The sequence below is a fragment of the Glycine soja genome, chromosome 14 (genome assembly GCF_004193775.1).
Source record: "Glycine soja cultivar W05 chromosome 14, ASM419377v2, whole genome shotgun sequence".
Classification (NCBI taxonomy): Eukaryota; Viridiplantae; Streptophyta; class Magnoliopsida; order Fabales; family Fabaceae; genus Glycine; species Glycine soja.
In genome coordinates this window covers 33,526,508-33,547,991 of record NC_041015.1, presented here as the reverse complement: position 1 = coordinate 33,547,991, position 21,484 = coordinate 33,526,508, and the positions used below count along the sequence as shown (strand labels likewise).

Below are 21,484 nucleotides of genomic sequence, written 5' to 3'. Positions count from 1 at the left end.
TTTGTTCCTACTAGAGGCTTGAGACAAGGGGACCCTTTAGCCCCTTTGCTTTTTAATGTAGTGGCAGAAGGTCTCAATGGAATTATGAGGGAAGCAATTAACAAAAGTCTGTACAGAAGTTACATGGTTGGAAAGCAAAAAGAGCCTGTAAATATCCTGAAGTATGCGGATGATACAGTTTTTGTTGGTGAGGTTTCATGGGAGAATGTCACAGTTGTGAACGCCATGCTTAGAGGTTTTGAAATGGTGTCTAGTCTGAAGATTAATTTTGCAAAAATTCATTTCGGGATTTTTGGATATGAGACCAATTGGGTTTATGATGCAGCCCAATTCTTGAATTGCAGTCATATGGAGACCCCTTTTTATTATTTGGGAATCCCTATTGGGGCTAAGCCTTCAAGTTGTTTGGTGTAGGAACCTTTGATCAGAAAATTTGAAGCTAAATTATCTAAATGGAACCAGAAAATTCTATCAATGGCTGGGATGGTCATCCCATGCTTGCTGCTTGTATACTTGTAATTTTAGGATTTGTAGCCTCATCAACCCTGCAGACTGTGTACAATAACAAAAGCTCTGTCCATTTTTTCTGACATCATAAGTTCTTAAAATCAATCGACTAGGATTGAGTTTATTGGGTTAATGATCTTATGTGATCACAGTGTTTATAGTTTATCAATGAGATTTGAGTGATGTGTATGGTTTGGTGCTGTGTTATTAACAACCAATTGGAATAATGTGTAATAGAATGCAGAGTACAAAACGAGTGTAAAATTATTTAAGTATTTGATTTCTTGCTTACGAAAAAAGGATTTTATAATTGTATATGGTGAAGTGAAAAATTTAATGTGCATGAGTTGATTTTTCATTTGATTATTTTATTGAGTGAAGGTATCTGAGACTAGTTCGAAAGCACCAAGATTGGCCAACATCTATGGTAGGACTTGGGAGTATATGCAATCGTACTCAGGGAATATTTATTAGTTAGTGTTACTTCAATACTTCCTCTCTGTTTTTATTTTTAAGGGAATACTTTCTCTATGTTGTTTTTTTTTTTTTGTGACAAATCTGTTGTTTTCTGTCAAGTTAAGTTTAATTTTTTTTATTATTCCTCTCTAATTTTTTTATAAAACATTAAATATTGTTCTGTTAAGTTACGTTTAATTTTTTTTATTATTCCTCTTACAAATCCTCCTACTGCCCCTTTATGATAAGTTAGGTAAATAATTAATGTGTTTTATATTTTTAAGACATTAGATTTTTTTACTTTTTATTCAATATTTACTATTAAAAGTAGTCGGAGAATTTGTAGGAGAAATAAATAGAAGGATATAACATTACATGTGTTTTTATGCAAAATGACTAGAGGTCTATGGTGGGAATCCATGAGGTGGAATCAGTTTGTAGGACCACTTTCAGTTTCTCCAGCATCTCACTTTGTCCAATTGTGTGAGGGTTTTGGTGCAGGGAGAAACCATACCAAAAGGTGTGGATGGTGGATTGCATTAACTAGTTCCATACCAGAGGGCTCTGGAGGAAGGCGCAACAGGCAATCAAGATTCCATATGGTGGAAGGACATCATCTCAATTCTGCACCAGCAGCAGAATTCTTCAATTAAAAAGGAAACTAGTTGAATGGTGGGGGGCGCAGACAAGTTCAGATTTTGGGAGGATCCGTGGTTAGATACTGTCATGCCTTTAAGGGAGAAATACCCAAGGTTATACAACATATCCTCTCAAAAACAGACAACCATCTCGTGCATGGGAACCAGTAACAGCACCAGATGGGAATGGAATCTCACTTGGAGAAGGGATCTTTTAGAATCAGAGCTACTGTTGGCGGATACCTTTATTGGGGATTTAGCTCAGCAGCAAGTTCATCCTCATAGGGAAGATAAGTGGATATGGAAGCATGACCACAGTGGATATTACTCATCAAAAAGCGGGTATGACCTGATATGGAGAAAGCTAATGGGGTCACTCCAGACTTCTGATTTTGTGGACCTATGGAAATTAAAAATCCCTGCCAAATCAGCTACCTTCGGTTGGAGATTGATCAAAGACAGGTTACCAACAAAAATGAATCTTATAAGGCGCCAGGTGTTGGTAAATGACAGGTTGTGTTCATTCTGTGGACTTAAAGATGAGGAGGCAGAGCATCTATTTTTCAACTGTAGCTGTACCCTACCTCTGTGGTGGGAGTCTCTATCTTGGGCTAATTTAAGAACAACACTGCCAATTAACCCAAGAGACCATTTCCTGCAGCACACACTCGGGGCAGCTGGAGTAAGGAACCTTACAAGATGGAAATGTTGGTGGGTGGCTTTGACTTGGTCAATTTGGAACCACAGAAATAAAATAGTGTTCCAAAACCACACGTTTAATGGGAGTAGATTACTGGATGATGCAGTATTTGTACTCTGGTCGTGGATTAAATCTATGGAGAAGGATTTTGATGTACATCTCAATCAATGGTCCTCAAACCTAAAGGAAGCTTTTACTAGCTACGTGGGGAGGGGTGGTTTATAATCATGTGATAGCTACAGGGGTAATAGCTTGGGCCTGTGTATTCACAGGAACCAGCTACATACTTACTTCAATAGTTGTATCTCTAGTACCTCCGGTACTATTTCACTTTAATATATATCTGTTTTTGCTGAGCAAAAAAAAAAACAAATATGGCAGCATAGGAATCTAGTGATTTTCCAGGGCAATCAGTTTGAACCATCCAAAGTGATGGATGATGCTTTATTCCTAGCATGGTCATGGTTAAAAGTTAGAGAGAAAGATTTCAATACTCCTTTTAACCATTGGTCTTCCAATCTTATGGAGTACTTTGGTTAATCTGGGTTGGGTATCTTTATCTTATATGGTGGGGTCCTGATTGGGTTTTCCTTTGTTTTTGGAGGGTGACACTGTAGGTGTCTTGTACTTGTGTATATCTCACCAGTACCTCTGGTACTGCTGTGTTTTTTAATAATAATATATATTTTCTGCCTTCCAAAAAAAAACTATCATTGTGGTTTCAATTTCAAATTCTCTTTTTTTGGGTTGTCTCTTTAGTAGAAAAAGGAAAACTTTTACAAGAGAAAAGGAGGAAAGTCCTACTATGAAGGATGAGTTATTATCAAAAATAGAGTAAACAAGGTACAACAACAATATATGTAAAATAAAGGGCAAGAATATAACATGGCTGCTAAGTTCTTCTACATAGTAGAAATGGAAACTCCCCTGAAACAGCAATAATAGAACTGCAACGATAAGCCACAATGATTATCCTTTCCAATTAAAGTTTACAGGAATGGGGACATCCTCAAATATGAGGGTGTTACACTAGCCAAATATAAATACACAAAAGAGTTGTATAAACTGCACATTTCCAGAAGCAATTGGAAGGAATCAGAAGAACCTATAGTGTTACAAACTATAACAGAAGAATTGCAAGCAACTAGGAAAGAATTAGCTTTGGTTAGAGAACAAGGTTTCCAGTTTATGGCCTCTTTGGATGTCATAAGAAATGAGTTCAAGCATGTCACTGCTGAGACAGATAGGTTGAAGAAGAAGAAAGGGAAAGTAGACTCAACAGTTCAAAATCTGAATTTCAAGATTTTGAGAGCAATGTCTAAATTAGAACCTGTGTCTGCTGCTGAGGAAAAGGCCAGATCCATAGTCATGAGCAAAAACCGCATCACAATCTTCTCTATATTCTTATTAGTTCTTGCAATGCTAAGAAATTCAATTTCAGCTTTCCATAATTTAGCATTATGAATAGAAATCATAACAGGTTTCATGTTCACTTGCAATTTATTTTCCTTAAAGGGTGGTGGGCACCATCTTAGGTACATGGAAGGAATGTTCAGAGCCAATGGTGGTTGTGGTTATGTTAAGAAACCAGACATACTGTTGAATGTTGGTCCCAACAATGAGGTTTTTGATCCAACAACAATTCAACCAGTCCAGACATACTGCATCTCAATTCATATTTAAGGAGAGAAAAAACCACAAAAAAAAAAATCTTCAATCCTCATCTAATTTAAATATGAATAAAGCAGGTTTTGGTATACATGGGTGAGGGGTGGCGTTCAGATTTTGGCCCAACACATTTCAATTTTTATTCTCCTCCTCACTTAGAGAAGCTAAAAACTCTTACTGAGAGTACCATGAGAGAAAGAGCTTTAACAGCACAGCATAGTTCCGTGATCACTATGTAAAAATTTCAGTATGAGTATCTAACAAATCATGCAGCCTCAGCAGAAGAAATTGCTGATAAAAAAGTAGCAGCAGCTGACACATGGATTGAAGCTCTCAAGGCCAGCGAGAAGGAAATACTGATGGAAACAAAAATAGCTCAAAGAGAAGCCAAAGAATCAAAATTGTAGCAAGAGCTGCAGGTTTACACCAAAGAGAAGATGTTATCAAAAAGAGTTAGTAGTAGTAAGGAGCTTGACAATTGGCCAACAAAGTGCGAGAAGAGTTCATCCAAAAACTTCCAGAGAGCCATGTCTGCAAAGAGCATCAAACTTAATGGCACTATAACTCCTACAAGGGGACCAAAGTTTCAGAAGACTGCTTCACCTACAGCTCGGCATATCAGTCATTTTACTATTACGAAGAGAAAGAAGGTAATACCAAATTTGACAAAGCTTTTTTGGGGTTGAACTAAACCTAAATCCAAATATCTAAGGACTAACACTGCAAAATTCTAGTGCAGATCCTGTGGCAACAATAGAACAAGAGTAATTGAAGTTTGTTTAACTTTTGAAGGGAAGAATTTGGAAAAGGAAGGAAGAGTTTTCAGAATTGCTTGGAGCAAAGTTTGCTTAAAGGGAAGAATTAGTTAAAATCTAAGTGCTGAGCATCATAATAAAGCCCCACAAAGAGCTATTCTCAGGTGGAAATTGTAGTTCAGAAGGAAAGGGACAAAAATAGCCACCTAGGGACACCAAAATAGGTGATTTGACAAATGGAACTAGTTCATGTCCTGAAATCTTCTTTTTTTTTTGGCATTTCATGTCCAATAACCAATTCTTTATTTGGAAAGTGCCAAAATCCCTAGTGTAACATAATCAAACACACTTCAAAAACTATAACATGCCTAATTCAATCCACAACATTTATGGATAACAGCCCAGAAACAACAGCTAATGTAAATAACCAGTTAGATCTTGCATTTGAAATTACCTCGGTGACTGTCTTTGATACAACAAATGCTTCAATCTTTTTCCACTCACTGTCAAATCTGATACATAATGAAGAAACAAAAAAAACAATATGAGATAATGCAAAAAGGATGGTACTAAGGCAATAAAAGGGAATAACAAACAAATAACTTACATATCCTAAAATATCAATTACATATCCTAAAGCTTCTTAGATATAGGCAAACATGGAATAAGCTTTACTTCTTGGATATGTTTTATGTTATTGTGAGATGTTCAAGCAGCTTAAATACAGCACATCCACTAAGTTGTTAATCTTGTGACCTGTTAAAGAGCATGTACTTTGAGGATCATTATAGTTGTAGTTTATTTAGTTAGTGGAATAAATATTGGATTCACTAGATATATAAGTTCTTATCTTAGTTATACTTGAACTTGCAGTTCAAATGGAGAAATGGTTGGTTTTGTTCTCTCTCTGAGAAGGCTACTGCCCAAGGCAAGCCAGACCCATGCCCTTTGCATTCCCAATGGCTAAAAGAGTTGAGAATTGTATGAAGCTTGAACTCTAGTGTGTGTGTGTGTGTGTGTGTGTGATATGTGCAGTAGGTTAACAGCTTCTAAGAGTTATGTAGACTTAGGGGCAGGAGGTTAACATTTGTAAAGGACAAGCCCTTCGTCCTCTCCTCTCCCCAATTTCATTCACTACTTTATAGTTTGGTGGAAGGACCTGCTCTCATCACAACAGCAGCAGCCCAACAGTGTAATTAAAATAGAGACAGCTTGGAAGGTGGGCAGGGGAGATAAATTTAGATTTTGGGAGGACCGATGGTTGGAATCTGAAGCACTGCTAATGGAGAAATACCCAAGGCTGTACCAAATCTCGTGTCAGCAAAATCAAACCATAATGCAGTTGAGGAGTCACTTGAGTAGCGGATGGGAATGGAGTTTTAATTGGAGGAGACCCCTTTTTGACAGTGAAGTGGAAATGGCATATTCCTTTATTGGGGAGATATCGCAGCAGCAACTACACCCTCAAAAGGAGGACATGTGGATATGGAAACATGACTCAAGTGGACATTACTCAACAAAATTAGGGTATGACCTAATAAGGAGAGAAGTAGCAGGGGCAGATCAGACTTCAGATTTTGTGGAGCTATGGAAACTCAAAATTCTAGCTATGTCTACGGTGTTTTCCTGGAGGCTAATTAGAGACAGAATCTTTATTCATTACAGAGTAATAAAGGATTAGGGAAGTAGAGCAAGGCTTGGAGAGTTGGACTTGTGCACAGGGAAAACAAAGGGGAAAAGAAAACAAAAACTCACAGAAAATCACAGTCAAAGTAAAATAGAAAAACACTTATATCCTTCAAAATGTTTTATGGCTCTATAATTATGATTCACCATTAAGTTTGTATGGATGCTCAATACCACATATCTGATCCCATGAATTTGATTTAATAGAAGGAGAATGAAATCAGTTATGATTGCCACAAACAATTTGATATAACAGAAGGAGAATGAACATGGCTACTAAACAATTCTTTTATACCCCAAGCATATGAACACAACATCCATTCCTAAATAACCTCTAACTACAAACCTACTATACATCCCAAATGTAAAAGAGCTACTATCATGTTTGGATGACACATAAGAATCAATTCTACCCCATAAAATCAAGTGATACCATAAAAAAGTAGAAACAACTATTTGTTGTTTTTACCTTCACCATGAAAAATTAATTGATTATGTTTTACCATAAAGCTACATCACTACTCAAGAGACCCCTTTATAGTGATTCGAGGAAACCAGTTTTTGAGAGTACAGCATTCCTCACTTTGCTAAGATCCCTACCTTTGAGGGTTCTCCCAGCACCTTCTAAAATAGAAAATGAGGATATCTTACTCCTTTCAAGCCTTTGGGCAATAAACTCATGTGGAGGAAGCTTGGAATCACTCTCATCATTTTCCTCTCCATCCTCATCACTACCCCCACCATAGTTAGCAACACCATCACCATCAAACCTTCAATTAGCATTATTCTTGGGGAGTTTAGTCCTATAAATCTTTGACCAGTCGGGAATTTTGTCAGGTGCTGATTGCTGAAGAACCGTATCTTCATTGGAGGAACTAGCACTGTTGCTATTGCTAGATCTTGGGATCATTCTGCCTGAAATAGGCCTAGCAAAGTATATTACAACTTCCAAAAAGTTGTAATATACTTCCCTCATGCTTGGGCTATCGAGGACTATCCTTATGGTTCTGATGGGCTAGAGATATGGGATGCTATCAAGTCTAAAGGATGTTGAACCTACAAACTAGTTAGTTAGCATGATGACAAAGATGCAAGCATTTTCTCTGCATTTTTTTAGTATTCATCAATTGCCTACAACTCTATTATACACAATTGACCAAAAGACTCAAGAAATTGACCAGAGGAACAAAAGCAACAAAGTAGGTAGCCCTACCGGAGTTATAGTTATCCTAGAAATTACATCAAAACATTCAAACATTGCAGCAACACCAGCAATCAATGCATTGCAGTTCACACACGTAAACTAGTATCAAAGATTCAAAAATTAAAGAAATGGGATACCTGAAAATTGCCGAAGAAACTACAAAAAGCAACGCAGACAATAGATGGACCAGCTTTCTACTCAGACCCTGCCAAATCAATTTTCACTAACCCAATCAGTCACTTCATACCTAACCACTATTTACAACATTGAACAAAAAAGTACAGGAAAAATTAGTAAACTATATTACTTTTACACACAGTGACAATGGCAGTGACAATGAAAAAGAGTGAACACTCACTGAAACAGAGACAATGGCAGTGAAAAAGAGTAAACTATACTACAAATGAAAAAGAGACCAAGCTTACCTCCAACCTAAACAGTGACAATGGCAGTGAGATGTAACAAAATGGCATGAAACTTGAAGCTTTCCTCGTACCTCAATCAGCAATACTGCAACAGAAGACGTACTATTATTATTATCATCAATAAAACATGAACACCCAAGGAAACTTAGCATACACCAAGTTTACGTACAGTGTATGTAGGGTTTTCTTCGAGCCACACTTCGTAGAACAGTGTAGGGGGTTCTGTGGGTTCGATCGAGGGGTTTCCGGCAGTATTGAGAACAATGTGGGACAATGTGGGTGTCGACGGAGCGGTTTCCGGCAGATTTCAGGTGGGAGGAGAAAGAGAAGACCGATTTCAAGAAGGAGGAGAAAGAGAAGAGGGAGGGCAAGGTTTTCGAGCGCGCGGGTTATGAAATGTCATGTTTTAACTTATAAACATAACAAAATCGGTTTTTTAAGGATGACTGATGTTAACTTAATATAGTTAACATCGGTTTTGAAAAAACCAATGTTAACATCAACTAGATTACATCGGTTTTTTAAAAAACTGATGTTAAGCTCAACTCCTTAACATCGGCTTTCTGAAAACCGATGTTAACTCTATGAAGTTAACATCGGTTTTTCCAAAACTGATGTTACCATATTCATCTTAACATCATGTTTGTCGCAACCTACCCTTCGGCGGGAGGGCGACGCGTGACTCGCGGGATGCGTGTTCCACGAAAGGAATACGCGCGGAGTCGCCACCAACGTTTATTTGAGGAAAACGTCGGAAAAACCGGAAAAGACGCGATCTACGAACTTTTAAGTGAAAGGTTCGGGAGTTGTATTTACGCGCGGGGAAGGTATTAGCACCCCACACGTCCGTCACAGGGGACGGCAGCCTTTAATCGAATGTGCAAACATGACTTTGATTTTTTTATGTTCCCTTTTTATGTCTTTATATCCTTTATGCCCTTTTTATATTTTTTCTCTTTTTGTGGTCGACAAGGGTGTTTCCCTTTGCTCCTACGTATTCCTCAATTGCGATGAGGAAATCAGACCTACGTAGTTCTTTCTTATCAAGTGATTCTTTTTTACCTAAAAGGTGATCATTTTAAGGCGTTGGACCTTGAAAATGATCCATTTTTACTTAGTAAGAAATTTAAATGATAAAATTCAAAACCTATTTTTATGGACGAGCTTCACTAGGCGAGTTGATTTTAGCCTTAGTTTCACTTTAGTTATTAGTCAATTCAATTAAGAATGAGAAATCCTAAAGAGAAAATGTCCGATTGATTTTCCGCTTTATTTTACTAAAAGATGTTTTTTGATTATTATATTTTTTTATCTCTTTTTTTGATTTCCAATGTGGTTACGGCACGACCGAACGGTCGGAATTCATTTTAACCGAAGTTAACGGATAATACAATTCAAACGATCGGTGGAAATTTATTTTATTTTTAGGTTAAGCGAGAAATGACTTAAATATTCAAAAGAGAGAGAAGTGCCTAAGGGGCTGAACCCTTTTCCACTTCATTTCCTCCCCTATTTATAGCAAAATAGGGGAGATGCTTGCCGCCCAGCTCGCCCAGGCGAGCAGGGTTGCTTCCTCCAGAAGCAGCAGCCTTCTGGAGGAATCTTCTAGAGGGCCCAAGTGGGCCTGGTTGCTATTTGCACCCCCATTTTTACTAAGTACACCCCCGCTGCCTTTTTTGGTGATTCTTTTTTCGTAAAGTTACGGAAACTTACGAATTTCGTAACGATACTTGTTTTCTTTCCGTAATGTTACGGAGCCTTGCAGATTACATAATCATCCCCTTTTTGACTTACGGAATGTTACGGAACCTCACTAGTTGTGCAACGATGCTTCCATTTGATTTCCGGTGTGTCACGGAACCTTACGGATTGTGCATTAATATTTTCTTTTGTTTTCCAGCATGTCCCGGAATTTCACAAATTGCCTAATGATGGGTGCCAAGCACCTTACAAGGACCAAACAAAAGTCGCATGTCATCAAGCAAAGGTCCCCGGACGAAATTAGGGTATGACAGTTGCCCCTCTTTACTTGTCTTTTATTGGAGATAAAAGGAAAGTAAAGATAAGACACTAATTTCGTTCCTCTCGGTTGACGAGAGTCGCGGGTGACCATAAAATTTCCGCATGCAAATGACTCGTTGTTCCCGGGGAAACAAAAGGTGCAGAAGACGATGTCAGTCTCTGCATGCTATCAAGCATTCTGTCTTACAGATAGCAAAATAATGTTTATACGGATAACCACTCGGGTGTTTCCGCCCGTCAGCGTGACTCAAAAGTCAGTATGACAGATCTTGTGAGCGCGGAAGATGATGTAAATCTCCGCGTGTCATCGGGCCGCCGCCTCTGGATGACAAAAGGGTGCAGAATGACCATAATTTGTCTCTGTGTGCCATCGGACATGACTGTGTCTGAATGGCAAAAGGTGTGCGGAATGACCATAATTTGTCTCCGCATGTCATCGGGCCCGCCGCCTTTGGATGACAAAAGGGTGCAGAATGACCATAATTTGTCTCTGCGTGCCATCGGACACGACTGTGTCTGAATGGCAAAGGGGTGCGGAATGACCATAATTTGTCTCCACATGTCATCGGGCCCGCCGCCTCTGGATGACAAAAGGGTGCAGAATGACCATAATTTGTCTCTGCGTGCCATCGGACACGACTGTGTCTGAATGGCAAAGGGGTGCGGAATGACCATAATTTGTCTCCGCATGTCACATGACCTCAGGGTCAGTATGACAGAGCTTGTGGGGCGGCCGACAAAAGCAAGGCTCTTGCTCCTACATATCCTCCAATGAGGAACTCAGACCTACGTAGTTCTAGATAACTTGTGAGACTTGAAAAAGTCTCCACCGGAAGATGCTGACATCTCCGGAAAGGGCGCAGATGACCACATTGGCCTCTGCTCATCAATCACACTTGGGTCACTGAATGACGAGGTGCGGATAACCGTAGGGTGTCTCCGCGGGCTACCAGCTCTTGGGTCATGGTAACAAAAAGCGGTGTGGTCGACAAAAGCGAGACTTTTGCTCCTACGTATCCTCCAATGAGGAACTCAGACCTATGTAGTTCTTGATAACTTGTGAGACTTGAAAAAGTCTCGGTGTTTTCTCCACTAAAATGCAAACATGCTTTAGCAAAGAGACAAATATTCCAACTGATTAGAGCAGCATATGCTTTTTTGAGTGAAAAACAATGCGTCTACCGGGGAAGGAGAGTATGCTGATGAAATTTTCTCATAACCATAAATGAGATTTTGGATGTTAGCATTTCGTTTCTAAATGACCATTTAGAGGAAACACTGGGTTCGACAAAAATAGAAGAAATCCACTCAAAGTGTATCAATCTCGCACAGGTAAGTGTTTTATCCTAATTCTGAACCATAGATATGTCACGACTTGACTTTGCGAATTATTTCCTATCAAATCAAAAATTACATGAATGATCATGGATCAATAGGACTTCCCTTGGAAACGGGTTCTTTTGGTGGGTTTTTCGGCTTTTGATGATGATGATTTTTTTTGGCTCTTTTTTGGCTTTTTTCCTTTTCTGTTTTGGTTTAGTGCAGGGCGAAAAAGTCGCTAGCACACAAGATTTTGGTTGGCAATTAAAAGGAGAAGACCACTTTAGGTCGTGGTTTCCCTTCCTTCTTTTTGTTCATTTGGTGACAATTCTGTATTGTTCAGATATTGTCCCGTCCAAAGACCTTTCTGCACATTTCTTCTTTTTTTCTTTCGATCCTTGATCAGGAGCTTTCTTTCCTTCTTCTTCTTCTTCTTCCTTTTTTTACTTTCTCCCATTCTTTGATTGGGAATTTTCTTTCTTTTCTTTTTGCTTTCTCCCACTCTTTGATTGGGAATTTCCTTTCTTTTCTTTTTTTGCTTTCTCTTTGATTGGAAATTTTCCTTCTTTTCTTTTTTGCTTCCGAGGGTAAGGATTGACATTCTCACCCTGGGTCGAGGTTTATGGTGAGTCAGGATCTTGGCTCAAGACTTGTAGAATGGCTAGACATGATACATGTCAGGGTTTGGTTTGGTTCAAGGATAAAAAGGGATGCCCCACATTATTTCCATGACACAAATGCAAAAATGATGATTTGGAAACTTTATGCAAAACTGGTCATGCATGCACCTATGTGGACACTCAAGTGTCAAATTTTTATGGTCATGTGATGCTAGGGCTCAGGATTCATTTCCTCTATTTTAAATCAAACCAATGTTTCCAAAATATGTTCTTTTATCAATTTGTGCATTCATCCTAGTCCATTTTGGGTACTCGGGAAAATTTCACAGCATTCACCCTTCAGGTGTATACACATTTTTTTCAAAAATTGGTTATCATCAGTGAATTTTTTCAAAGAAAAGTTGGAAGTTATCTCTTTCAAAAGCATGTTGGTTTTTTAGCTAGATAACTTATTTTTTCTTTTTTCTTACTTGCTCTCTTCTTTCCTTACTTGCTCTCTTCTTTTCTTATTTGCTCTCTTCTTTTCTTATTTGCTCTCTTTTTCATTTTTTTTTATTTTTATTTTTATCATGATTTTTTTGTTTATATTATTATGTTTTTGGACGATGTTCCTAAACGAAGAACTCTACACGGTTCCAGAATTTCAAACATCATTGATAGTAATGATATAAACACTAACGCAACAATCCAAACAAAAAGGTATGCGCTGTACAAATGACAATCGAAACAACAAAAACAATCATTAGTCTCTCAAGTCAAAGAAAAAATAAATAACATAACATAACAATGATAAACGAAATATGAAAGAAAACATGAATCTGGGGATCTCCCAGTCATGTAGCTCCACTCCCTCCCAAGAAGTCGAGCAAATCGGCCATCTCCTCGTCCTCGTGGGCCTCCTCGCCATCGCCGGGAGCTTCTGGGGGCGCCTGTCCTGCTTGGGCCTCGGGCCAATCTCCGGGCCATGCGACCTCTGCCCTGAACTGGTCTGGAGTAGGGCATGAAAAAGAAGCGAAGCCCTGGCTCTGCATGCTGAGGCTCAGCTGGTACAGACAATCATGGGTCTGTACATGCGCCCGGTGGTTGGCCGCCTGCTGGCGAACCAAATGCCGTAAATACTACTCCATGTCAAATGACCCAGCCTGGCCAGCCTGATGAGGTGGTGGTGGCGCGCCTGCGGCCTGTGGAGCATCACCCTGAGCCTGTCTCTGGGTACAGTACTTCTCAATAAAAGCCCGGGTGATGGGCGGCCGAATTACCTTGGTAGGTGCAACGGGGACTCCAAACGACTGGCAGAGTCCTGTGATCAGCGAGGGAAATCCCAGGGCCCTGTTGGACTTATCTGGATCCAAAGGGTGCCTGGTAGGCGCCATACCTGCAAAAATATAAATGGCATCAGCGATTAACTGAGCCACATGGATGCTCATCCGCGTCAGGATGGCGTACACCAGCTGACACTTCGGCAGGGGGAGGTCGGAATTATGGTCGGTGGGCAGGATGTTGCTGAGCAGCAAAGTCATCCATATCTGAGTCAGGGTGGTCATGTTGGTGCACATAATTCGCACTCGCCTCCCTGCCACAATCCGGGCAAAATCTTGCCCCGGTATACATAGCAGCTGGGCGATGGCCTCCTCATCGAACCCATCAGACCGGTTCCTCCTCTGGCCATACTCGCACTCCTGGCCCTCATCCAGCACCAACGGATATCCCAGGAGCCGGCCGATAGCATCTGCATCAAACGGGATCCACTGACCCCTTACCCAGGACCTCATGTCACGCACGCCCTCCTCTGTTGGCCAAGCATTGGCATAAAGCTCAAGGACTATTTTTGGATCGAACTTGGCCATGGGGGTAACCAGTGATATCCACCGCCGGCGCCCTATCTCCTCCTGGAAATCAGTATACTCGTCGTCCTTGAGCTGGACGCGTCGCTCCCGGAGAAACGACCATCCCTTGATGGCCTCGAAACGCTGCTGGTGTACAGCGCTCCTAAAGCGGTGACTGTCATACTCAGGAGCGGAACTAGTTCCTTCGGCCGCCTTATCCTTCCTGGACCTCTTTGAGGCAAGCTTCCTCGGGGCCATTTCCTGCGAAGGCAAACATTTGGAAAGTTAGTTTTACCAAGAAATGATACCCTTAAAACAAAAATGGCATACAACCTCCTCCAATAAACACAAACATCAATGTAAATTTAGAGCAAACTCATGCACATACTCCTTTACGAACATTCACTCGCACAAGATATTCTTCTAACTAAGAAAAATGCACAATCAAGGCACCTTCGTTACCTAGATTATTTATATGTACTTCCAAGGTGTATTTGCTATCTACATCATATGCACTTCCTTTGCTAAATTTACATACATGCATACTCAAAGCATTTTGGCTACCAAAAATTGCACACGTGCACATTCTGGTATTTCTAATACCTATGCATATACAAACTTTGTGATGAATCTTGGCTATCTACACAGTAAGGTGCTACATTTCATGCTTTATTCAAGTGTTTTTGCTACCTAAAGCCGCATGCAAATTCAAGTATATTTCCTTTTTCTGACTAAAATTGCATTCAAATTAAAAGGCATTTTTGGTAAGGTATTTTCTTTACATAACATGCAACATATATGTATTTTTTTTGTGAGACATTTTGACTACCAAAAATTACATGTACATACATCCAAGTATTTTACTACCACACCCAAAGTGTAACTTGCCAAAGGTATTTTGCTACCTATTCTAAACCTACACATTTATGATAAGCAAAATTCCTAAACATCTAGGCGTAGGGAAGTTATTGTAGCGTGGCCCATAGCTGATTGCTGGCCAAAAAGGGTAACTTTACCCAATATGCACCTCCTCTTGTGTTCTTTTGCATAAAAACTTTGGTTCCTAGGCCTAGGATATATGTGGGGCAATTACTCTAGCCCTTTCGAAATTGAATGCATGTCCCAAAAAATAGAAAATATGTGCAAACCAAAACGCCCCATGGGTTGTTTCCCTACGAAAATCACACGCTAATGCCATTGAGGCATTTCACCGAACACTTGGTGGGCGCGCGTTTAGGCATCAATAGCAAGAAAACGGGGACAATGTGGCATGCCCCATTACTTCAAAATGCATTATAGGCCTAGGGCCATCTCATACAAACCCCCAATTCAACCCAATCAAGCAAGAAAACAAACCAATATTGCCCCACATATTTGAGCACATTCCCACAATTTAGAGCACCAAAAGGAGATCAAAACACACCAATGAAAAGCTAGAAAGCTTAAGGATGGAATACTTACTTGTTGGTGACGAATAAAAGCGCAAAACGGAATCGAAGAATGCGAAAAATAGGGATCCTAGGGCTACAAACTCGTAAATTCCGTGGGTATGGCTTTTGAAAGAGGGGAAAAGAAGTTTTTGAATGCAAAAACATCCCCCCTTTCGTCACTTTTATATTTTGGTGCAGGGGTGGCTCGCCCAGGCGAGCTAACCTGCATTTATTTTTTTTTTTTAGGGGAACATTAACTATGTCCCCTCCTTCCTTATGGGTTAGCGTTTTGCCTAACTTGAATTTACTTAAGTTAGAATTTAGGCGTCGACTTATTATTATTATTATTATTTTCTTTTAAAACAAACAAATAGTAAAAGAAAACTGCGAATACAAAGGATACGGGGCTGCCTTGCAGCGACGTTCTCTGCTTGTTTAGCGCAGGGAAAGGGCAACGATCAGTCGGTCGTGACTCCATCCCCACTTGCATCCGTTCCTAAGTACCTGCAAGTAATAAACAACCAGGTATGGCCAATCTTGACCGCGTCGTTGTCTTACCTTGATTGATTTCTGCTGTTCATGTTTTGTCTCTATCCCAGAAGATAGCTCAAGACGATCCTGCCCCTGTTTTAACACAACAATATGCATGCGTATGCGTATGCATGAATGTTTTCAAACGCAGCAAATTTTAGTGAAAGTTGGTTTAGGTTCAATTTTAATTAAGTGCTTGGGGCATCCCATGAACTGAGCGGAAGGGCTCAGGTGATCACAAATCAACGCAAGGTTTGAAACCAAAGTGAGGACTAAAGCCTTGAATCCACGTTCATTTCTTTGAAAGATTGTAACGAGAGATACAGCAGACGGGAAATCCCTGGGGGACATCCAGAAAACACATAAAGATAAAGAACATGCAGCGACATCCTTAATTGCCCCAGATTCTAAGCATAATATCGCTTGACGACATCAGAATTCACGGGTGAAGGTAGCTCTTCGCCATCCATGTTGGTAAGCACCAGGGCTCCTCCGGAAAAAGCCCTCTTCACAACAAAAGGCCCTTCGTAGTTTGGGGCCCATTTCCCTCGATTGTCCTTGACAGCATGGGACATTTTCTTTAGGACAAGGTCTCCCTCATGGAACTTGCGCAAGCGTACTTTCTTGTCGAATGCATTCTTCATTCTTTGCTGGTACAAGCGCCCATGACTCATGGCCGCTAAGCGCTTACCCTCAATGAGGTTGAGCTGGTCATAGCGCGTTTGAGCCCACTCTGATTCCTTTAATCTGGATTCTGCCAAGATCCTTAATGACGGGACTTCTACCTCAAACGGTAACACAGCCTCCATCCCATATACCAACGAGAACGGTGTTGCCCCAGTTGATGTTCGCACTGAAGTTCGGTAACCGTGTAACGCGAATGGGAGCATTTCGTGCCAATCTCTGTATGACACGGTCATCTTTTGGATAATCTTTTTGATATTCTTATTGGCAGCATCCACGGCTCCATTCATCTTTGGCCGGTAGGGTGTGGAATTGTGATGCTGGATTTTAAACTCCTCGCACATTTCCCCCATCATCTTGTTATTCAGGTTGGTGCCGTTTTCCGTGATAATCTTCCTTGGCAAACCATATCGACAGATGATCTCTTTCTTAATGAACCTGACCACCACACCCCTCGTGACATTGGTATAGGAAGCCGCCTCGACCCACTTGGTGAAATAATCTATCGCTACGAGGATGAAGCGATGACCATTCGAGGCCTTGGGCTCAATGGCCCCGATGACATCTATTCCCCACATGGAGAAAGGCCAAGGGGCAGACATGACATTCAGAGGATGCGGTGGAGCATTGACATTATCTGCGAACGCTTGACATTTGTGGCATTTCCTTACATGGACAAAACAATCACTTTCCACGGTAAGCCAGTAATAACCTGCTCTTAGGATTTTCCTGGCCATAGCATGCCCGTTGGCGTGCGTTCCAAACGAGCCCTCATGGACTTCCTCGATCATGTGATTTTCCTCCCTGGCATCCACACACCGCGGGAGTGTCATGTCGTGGTTTCTCTTATACAGTATGCTTCCGCTCATGAAGAAACTAGCCGCCAACCTTCTCAATGTCCTCTTATCATTGTCGGCAATCTCTGGCGGGTATTCTTTGCTTACAACATATCGCTTGATGTCGAAATACCAAGGCTTACCGTCCCGCTCCTCTTCTACTTGGCAGCAATGCGCAGGTTTGCCACGACACCAAAATTCAATGTAGGGTAGATCCCCGTGCGGCGTTAGCTGGAACATAGACGCCAAAGTAGCAAGCGCATCCGCCATTTGATTTTCCTCGCGGGGCACATGATGGAAAGAGATCTCATCAAAGGTTTTAGCCAATTCCTTGATATAGGCTTTGTAGGGTATCAGCTTGGGATCTCTAGTTTCCCATTCCCCTCTCAGCTGATGGATTACCAACGCTGAGTCGCCGTACACCTTGAGTAGTTTGACATTGGAGTCAATCGCTGCCTGGACGGCCAAGGCACATGCTTCATATTCGGCCATGTTGTTGGTGCAGTCGAATCCTAGCCTGGCTGTGAAAGGTACACATTGATTGTCCGGAGAGACCAATACTGCCCCAACGCCATGGCCTAGAATGTTTGACGCTCCGTCAAACCATACGGTCCATTTGTCCCGATCCTCGTCCAATTTTTCCTCAAATAAGGCCATGATGTCCTCATCCGGGAATTCAGGATGCATGGGCTGATAGTCGTTAAGAGGTTGTTGAGCCAAATAATCTGCTAAGGCGCTCCCTTTTATCGCCTTTTGGGTGACATAAACTATATCAAACTCGGATAGCAGGACTTGCCACCGGGCGATTCGTCCCGTGAGAGCTGGCTTCTCAAAGATGTACTTAACCGGGTCCATCTTGGATATCAACCAGGTAGTATGGCTCAGCATGTACTGCCTTAGGCGATGGGATGCCCATACTAAAGCACAACACGTTCTTTCGAGCAAGGAGTAATTCATTTCACAGGTCGTGAACTTCTTACTTAGGTAGTAAACAACGCGCTCTTTCTTTCCGGATTCGTCATGTTGCCCCAGCATACACCCCATTGACTCGTCCAAGATTGTCATGTACAAAATGAGAGGCCTTCCAGGTACTGGTGGCATAAGCACGGGAGGATTCATAAGGCACTTCTTGATCCTTCCAAAAGCTTCTTGGCAATCCTCATTCCAGCGATCAGTTTGGTTTTTGCGTAAGAGTTTGAACAACGGCTCACAAATGGCGGTGAGCTGCGATATGAATCTGGCAATATAATTTAAGCGTCCCAGGAAACCTCGGACTTGCCTCTCTGTACGGGGTTCCGGCATCTCAAGGATAGCCTTCACCTTTTCGGGGTCTACCTCTATCCCTTTCTGGCTTACAACAAAACCAAGCAATTTCCCTGATTTGACCCCAAAGGTACACTTGGCGGGGTTCAACCTTAATTGATATTTCTTAAGCCTTTCGAACAACTTCCGCAAGTTGACAAGGTGTTCTTCCTCGGATTTAGATTTAGCAATTATGTCATCCACGTAGACCTCGATCTCTTGATGCATCATATCATGGAACCAAGCCACCATGGCCCGTTGATAAGTTGCACTGGCATTCTTGAGTCCAAAGGACATCACCTTGTAACAGAACGTCCCCCACAGGGTGACGAAAGTAGTCTTTTCCATATCCTCTGGCACCATCTTTATCTGATTGTAACCGGAGAAACCGTCCATGAAGGAAAATAAAGCGAAATTGGTTGTGTTATCTACGAGGATGTCGATGTGTGGTAAAGGAAAATTGTCCTTGGGACTGGCCCGATTCAGGTCCCGATAATCCACACACATTCGTACTTTCCCATCTTTCTTAGGGACCGGTACGATGTTGGCAACCCATTCTGGATACCGAGTGACGGCCAGAAAACCAGCGTCAAATTGCTTCTTCACTTCTTCTTTTATCTTCAAGGATGTTTCGGGCTTCATCCTTCTCAGTTTCTGCTTTACCGGGGAACACTCGGGATTTAGAGGTAATCGGTGTTGTACAATGTCAGAACTCAAACCGGGCATATCTTGGTATGACCAAGCAAAGATGTCTTGGTAGTCTCTTAGCAGGATTATTAATTCTTCACGGATAGGTGCGGTAATACCTGTGCTTATCTTTACTTCCCTTTTTCCACTGCCAATTCCCAAGTCTACTAGTTCTGTTTTTTCTTGATGAGGCCCCATTTCTTGGTCCTCATGGGCGACCATTCTTTCTAATTCTGGGGGAAGTCTCACATCCTCGTTTCCTTCATCTCCCGTTTGATTCATTTCTTGCTCGAAGTTGATAGACGGGTCCCAGGTATTAGTACCTTCGGGGGACTCGTCATCGGATCTGTCGTTTCAGAAATAAAGAAGTAAACATGCAAATGGATGAGAATGGGTAGAGACATAGGAACAGATGAAGAAAGATCCTTGTATTATAAATTCAAAAACAAAAGACACAAAGTCTTAACAAAAGAAAAACTCTAAAGCCTAGGCCCAACTATAGAGCTTTTAAAACCGTAAAGGTTTACATTATGCTCGTTGCGTAAACGCCGGGGCGTTCCTCCACTCGCCAATTTCCCAGCTGGAAATCAGGAGGGCATGGTCGTACCAAATCCAATGTACTCGGGACATCATCTTCGTATATCGCGACCACTTGACCTTCGTCTCCCAAACCTGCGCTTATAAAGCTTCTGCTTATGTGGCAGGGCGGGCTCCCTTCACTTTCTTGTCTCAACCGCGAGCTTTGACCACTGCTCTTCCTTCCCGCGATGCTTCTCTTCATATCCGCCTGAGTGGGCTTATAGCCTAAACCATACTTCCCACGATTTCCTTTGGCATTTATCAGGCTAGTTATGTCGTCGTTGTCTTTGCCCAAACCCATTCCGGGTTCGTAACCATTCCCCAACATAACTCGGGCCATCATTACTGCTGCATCGGACAGGCAAGGCTACCCAGAAAAGGAATCCACAGAGGAAATGCTTACCACCTCGAAAGACTGGAAAGCGGTTTCTAATGACTCCTCTGCGGCCTCCACATAAGGCATAGAGGATGGGCAACTCACCAAGATGTCTTCCTCGCCTGACACGATGACCAAATGCCCTTCCACTACGAATTTCAACTTTTGGTGGAGAGTAGAGGGAACAACTCCCACTGAGTGGATCCACGGGCGCCCCAACAGACAGCTGTAGGGGGGGTTAATATCCATTATTTGGAAGGTGACTTGACAGGTGTGAGGGCCTATCTGTACTGGGAGATCGATCTCTCCCCTAACCTCTCGGCGGGTGCCGTCGAAGGCACGAACCACCATTGAACTCGGCTTTAAGTGGGAAGCATTGAATGGTAATTTCTCCAAAGTGCTCTTAGGCATCACGTTTAAACTGGAACCATTATCGATGAGCACTTTGGCTATGACATGGTCCATACACTTGACTGATACGTGCAAAGCTTTATTATGCCCTCTCCCCTCGGCGGGGATTTCTTCTTCGGCGAAGGCAAGATAGTCGTTGGCAGTGATATTATTGACCAGCCCTCCGAAACCTTCTACCAAGATGTCTTGGGCCACATGGGCCTCGTTCAGAACTTTTACTAGCAGAGCCCGATGAGGCTCGGAGCTCATGAGTAGCTCCAACAGCGAGACCCTGCCCGGGTGCTGAACTAGAGGCGTTCCCGGTATGAGCCGAGAAGCTCGGGTGATGTTGTGCGTACTGATGGGTACCATGAGGTGTCTGCGGGGGTTTGACCCACGCGGGCGTTGAAGAGATGGCATGGGCATCTCCTTCCTTCCTTTTTGCCCCTGTTGCCCCGATTCTTTTGGCATTCGCACTCGTGGAGGAAACATAATCGAACTTTCCTCTTTTCAATCCTACCTCGATTCTTTCTCCGGCGAATACTAGGTCCGCGAAGCTGGACGGCATGTAACCTACTAGCTTCTCATAGTAGAACACTGGCAGAGTGTCTACCATCATGGTGATCATCTCTCTCTCAACCATGGGAGGAGCTACTTGTGCCGCCAAATCTCTCCACCGCTGGGCGTATTCTTTAAAGGTTTTGCCTTCTTTCTTGAACATATTCTGCAGCTGAGTGCGATCGGGAGCCATATCGGAGTTATACTGATATTGCCTTAGGAAGGCAGTAATCAGATCCTTCCAAGTACGGATACGGGAAGCTTCCAAATTAGTGTACCAAACT

General features: G+C 41.9%; 1 protein-coding gene across 1 annotated transcript; it reads left to right on the top strand.

Moving 5' to 3' along the window:
- Positions 1-1,758: 1,758 nt before the first annotated feature.
- On the top strand, positions 1,759-4,376 carry LOC114384006 (protein PLASTID MOVEMENT IMPAIRED 2-like). The gene is made up of 4 exons (XM_028343690.1): positions 1,759-2,063; positions 3,297-3,711; positions 3,817-3,924; positions 4,218-4,376. The coding sequence occupies exons 1-4, from the start codon at positions 1,759-1,761 to the stop codon at positions 4,374-4,376; spliced, it is 987 nt and encodes a 328-aa protein (XP_028199491.1).
- The last annotated feature ends 17,108 nt before the right edge of the window (positions 4,377-21,484 follow it).

Bases quoted from the DNA above. Each gene is read 5' to 3' on its own strand.
- LOC114384006 (XM_028343690.1), top strand. From the start codon at position 1,759: ATGGGAACCAGTAACAGCACCAGATGGGAATGGAATCTCACTTGGAGA. The intron at 2,064-3,296 runs GTTACCAACAAA...TAAAGTTTACAG, and splicing joins TGGAGATTGATCAAAGACAG to GAATGGGGACATCCTCAAAT. The intron at 3,712-3,816 runs GTTCTTGCAATG...TTTTCCTTAAAG, and splicing joins TCTTCTCTATATTCTTATTA to GGTGGTGGGCACCATCTTAG.